The 4,613-nt window shown below is 66.4% G+C and overlaps 1 protein-coding gene across 1 annotated transcript in view; it reads left to right on the forward strand.

The window, feature by feature from the left end:
- Nucleotides 1–4,613, forward strand: part of CHRD (chordin) — a 22,273-nt gene that overhangs the window by 1,020 nt on the left and 16,640 nt on the right. The window contains exons 2-8 of the mRNA XM_019503044.1: nucleotides 482–639; nucleotides 1,199–1,321; nucleotides 1,577–1,685; nucleotides 3,375–3,471; nucleotides 3,564–3,705; nucleotides 3,889–4,029; nucleotides 4,495–4,577. Coding sequence (XP_019358589.1) covers nucleotides 482–639; nucleotides 1,199–1,321; nucleotides 1,577–1,685; nucleotides 3,375–3,471; nucleotides 3,564–3,705; nucleotides 3,889–4,029; nucleotides 4,495–4,577 — 853 coding nt within the window. The remainder of the gene's footprint in view (nucleotides 1–481; nucleotides 640–1,198; nucleotides 1,322–1,576; nucleotides 1,686–3,374; nucleotides 3,472–3,563; nucleotides 3,706–3,888; nucleotides 4,030–4,494; nucleotides 4,578–4,613) is intronic.

Raw genomic sequence — 4,613 nt, forward strand, 5'->3', positions numbered from 1 at the left:
GAGCAGCCCCCAGCCCACCCCCTGCATCGCAGCACCGGGACCCAGCCCACTGCACCCGGGATGCGAGCCCAGCCCCAAACCACCCCAGCCCCAGCTCCTGGAGGACGTGCAGCCCCACTGCGTTTCACCTGCCCCAGCCCCCAGGGCTGCAGCAGGCAGCTCCCCCGTCAGGCCCTCTTCACCCTGGAGCGGTGGGGAGAGGCTGCCCCTTGGGTGGGTGCTGCCGGGGTCCCCTGGAGCAGCAAGGTGCCCTGCCATTTACACGGGGACATGCATACACATGTGCACGCATACATGTGCCTGCACCCACACACACACTCATGCACGTACCTGCACACCTGCACACATGCATGGCTGTGTGTGCGCATGCACACACGTATCCACGCACACATACACATGCACACACACAGGTGTGCACACATACATGCACACACCCTGCCTCCCCCGCAGCGGGCAGGCTCCCTGCATCCTGCCCCCACAGCCCCCGTGCACACTCCTCTCTCCCGCCGCAGCAGCGGAGCCGCCGGGGGAAGGCCACGGGCAAAGTCAGCTGCAAGAACATTAAGCACGACTGCCCCCCCCTGCCCTGCAGCGAGGCTGTCCTGCTGCCAGGCCACTGCTGCAAGTCCTGCCCCAAGGGTAAGGCCCTGGCTAGCAGGGGATACCAGGCACGGGCCCTGGCAGGACCAGGCCGAGCTGGGCGGGGAGGGAGCTGTGGCTGTGGCTGTGGCGTGGGCTGAGCTGAGCTGTCCTCGTTTCTCGGGGTGGAGGGAATTTCCCTGTTTGTTTGGGTCTCACGGCAACGGGAAGCGGTGACCGAAGACACGTGACGGGCCAGCCCGCCAGCACCGGCCAGGAGTTGGGGCAGGGGGTGACTGCAGGCACCTGAAGGCCCCCCCTTGGAAACCACCCAGGGGGCCACAGCCAGGGGTGGCAGGGTCCCTGCCCCGAGAGAGGGTGGCAGGAATGCACAGGGCAGCAGCCTACTGCTTGCCCCCGTGCCCACCTGCCTCCCACCCTGGACGTTATAGGGTGGCTTATAGGCAGGAAGGCCGGAGAGGCATGCATTCCCCTCCTGAGCCTGCCCAGGCCTGGCAGGGCAAGTCCGGCACAGCCCTGCCTTTCCTCGTGCCTCAGTTTCCCCTCCATTGCGCTAGGGGCACCAGTCCCTGACCCAGGGTGTCTCCTCTCCCCCCAGCTGAGAAGAGCCGCGAGCCGCCCCCGGGTGGCTTCGAGACCTTCCAGGACAAGGAGGCCGGCTTGCACAATGACCGCTCCTACCTCAGCACCGAGGACCTGGCACGGGACGACAGCCGGGCAGGTAGCTCCGGCCTGACCAGGGTGCCCGTGGGCTGAAGGCAGCTGGGATCAGGCTGGGGCTGAGGCAGGGGCAGGAACAGGAACAGGTGCCGGAACAGGGGCTGGCCCATTACTTGCAAAGCTGAGGCTAGGAGCTCCCGGCCCTGGCACGCAGCCTGCTCTGATGCCACCTGAGGGTGGGTGGCATTCTTCAGGTGCCCAGACCCCCATGCCCGCCAGTGCTCCTCATGCACTGACCTTGTCCCCCCCGCCACAGAGTTTGTGGCCCTGCTCACCAGCGCCTCACAGCCTGCATCCGGCGCCGTGGCCAAAGCCAGCTTCACCCTCGTGCGCTCCTACCTGCTCTTCTCCATCAGCTATGAGCGGTAAGTGCCCCCACCCCGAGGCCCGGCAGCTGCCTGCCTTCCCCCCACCAGGGCATCACGGGGGGCTCCCCTGGCACCCCAGATTCTGGGGCAGAGGGGCAAGCAAATCCTGATGCTGCAAAGGGCCGTGGCCACGCGGGTACTGGGAGGGGGTATTTTAACCCTTTGCTGGCTGGCTATGGCTGCGGGGCAGCTGGCCGGGCGTGTGGAACAGCTGGGCTGCCCCAGCCCGTCCTCCCGGGGCTCGCGCGGCTCCGAGGCTCCGTCCCAAGCAGGAACATTCCTTTCCTCAAGGTTTTTATTAAAAACAAATTCAAGGGAATGGGATGGCAGCCAATAAACAAGATCCAAGCACACATGGTCGTGGGCCCAGCCCCCTCCCAGCCTCCCCATGCCCCCAGCTGCTGCTAGCGGGGACCCCGGCCCAGGCGGGCTTGGGGAGCAGCAGCCTGTCACCCCCCTCCCCTTCCCATCACCCTGGCGGCCTGGGGATCCCCACATCTGGACACTGGGGAGGCTGGGCCCTGTTTCCCAGCACTGCAGCCCTCCTCCTCCTTTCCAGGCCTTGCATAGTAAAGTGGTGACTAATTCCAGGCCGAGCCGTGTAGCCAGAGGAGCTCAAATGCTTATTATCCCTGGCCGGGTTTGGGGCTCTGCACACACAGCCAAGGGCCCAGCCATTGCATCGAGGTGCCTCCTACCCAGGGGCGACATCCTGGGGCTGCTTCTAGGCCTGACCCTACCCTCCCAGTGCCAGGAGTAGTGCCAGGGGTGGAGGGCTGATGCCTCCTGACCTTAGGGGCATTGTGCAGATGAGGCACCTGCCCCGGCCCCTTATAGGATGCAAAGCCTGTGTTCGATAAGCCTGGCAGTGATGGTAAGTGCACATCCCCAAGCGCTAAGCGGGATTTGGAGCAGGGAGCCAGGCCCCAGGCCAGGACTAGGGGGCTTGTGGGGTGGGGCAGGGAGCTCCCAGCCCCTTCCCTGTCCCTGCGGGGGTCCCATCAAAACTCTTGGGGAAGCTGCCCAAAAATCTGCTCCACAGATTTCCACCTTGCCCCACTGGCCATGCTACCCCCATCCCCAGCACACATGCACTCATGACGGCGCCTGTGCACACACCTCGTCACCCGCCAGGCCCGTCCGGCTCCCACCCTGCCAGACGCCGGAGTGCCGATGCATGTCTGGCGCTTGCAGCCTGCCCCTGGCCCCGCGAGGGATGACGCAGAGACTCTGGCTGCCAGCGAGCCAGCCAGGAGAAGCCCCAGTGCCCCTCACCCCAGGTGCCCCAACCCAAACTTACCCCCCATGCCCAGGGGATGGTGTCCTCCCATGGCCCGGCCTTGTTGGACCCAGCCCAGGAGATGCAGTCATCCCCTCTCCCTCCTTCGGAGGGGCTGGGCGGCGGGGGAGGGCCTGGCGCAGCCGCCCAAAGTCTCGATGGCGCGTGGAGGCAGCTCTGCAGCCTGGCTCCCATCCAGCTGCACCTGGAGCCCAGCAGGGCCGGCGGGGCACTGCTCAGCTCCCCGTGCTCCCTCCAGCCAGGGAGTGCATCAGGAGCCCCGCTTAGGGCAGGGGCTGGCCAGGACCCTTGGCCCTGCAGGGGCTGGTTTGGGACCACTTGGGAGGTCCCGGAGCTCCAGGCAGCCCCACAGCTCAGCCAGGTCTGGTGCCGGTTCCTCTCCACAGGCTGGGCCGGCCAAGCCGCGTCCGCTTCACGGAGCCCGACGGCAGCGTCCTGTTCGAGCACCCCGTGCAGAGGAATGTGGACCCGCAGGACACCATGGTGAGAGGACCGGGGTGCAGCTGGGGCTGGGGCTGGGGCTGGGGCCGGGGCCAGGGCCGGGGCACCCCCTGAGCACCTCCCGCTCCCCGCAGATCTGCGGCGTGTGGTGGAACCTGCACAAACCCTCCATCCGGCTGCTGCGGGCCGAGCAGCTCCGCGTCTCGCTGGTCACCAAGGCACAGCCGTCCGGCGAGATCCGGGGCCAGATCTTCAAGCACCGGGCCCTCTTTGCCGGTGAGGCCTCTCCTCCCCTGCCAGGCCCTGGGAATAGTCTCCACCCCATGGGGAGCGTCCCGTTGCCAGGGGCCCTGCGCACCTGTCCAGCCAGGCCACGCCAGGTGCCTTCCTCCTGACCCGCCTCCCCTCCCCTCCTGCCTCTGCCTGCCTGGAGTGACCCATGTGACCTTTGTGCCCCAGAGACCTTCAGCGCCATCCTGACCTCGGTGGACCCAATGCACCTGGGTGTGGGTGGCATCGCCATGCTGACCCTGAGTGACACGGAGAACAATCTCCACTTCCTGCTCATGGCCAAGGGGCTGCTGGAGCCGAGCGCCCAAGGTGAGGAGCAAGGTCAGGCCAGGGGGCTGGGTTGTCTTGCGTCCAGGTTAATGGTAGTTTTAATAAGAGGTTGGACGATGGATTTGTCTGGGGTGGTTTGGACAGGCAGGGCGTTGGACTGGATGAGCTCGGGTCCCTTCCAGCCCAGCTTCTCTATGACTGTCTATGGGGATGGATGTGTCTGTGGGGGGCAGGGCCCATGGGAAGTGCTCATGTTGTGGGGTCAGTAGCTGGGTGCAAGCGCCTGGGAGGTGGCGGGGGGGCTGTGAGGCATGGCTGCTTGGTGGGGGATTGGGGTGTATGGGGGAAGAGGTTGGATGAGAAGGTGTGTGGTGGCCTGGGGGGTGACGGCAGCGGGGTGGGGGCATGTGCTGGGTGCTGGGACTGGGTGTGAGGGGAGGTCAGTGGGCTGGGGGCTGGCAGGGGCATGGTGGGGTACCACATGGGCTGCCCCTCTCCACCCAGAGCTCCCGTGGGTTCCCCTGCGGCTCCAGATCCAGCACCAGGGCCGGGTGGTGCGCGAGGTATGGACCAACATCACGGCAGAGGTAAGCACCCCCCACTCCCTTCCCCTCCCCCTCTGC

Source organism: Gavialis gangeticus, unplaced genomic scaffold (assembly GCF_001723915.1).
Source record: "Gavialis gangeticus isolate Ggan-Ray unplaced genomic scaffold, GavGan_comp1, whole genome shotgun sequence".
In the NCBI taxonomy this organism is placed as follows: Eukaryota; Metazoa; Chordata; order Crocodylia; family Gavialidae; genus Gavialis; species Gavialis gangeticus.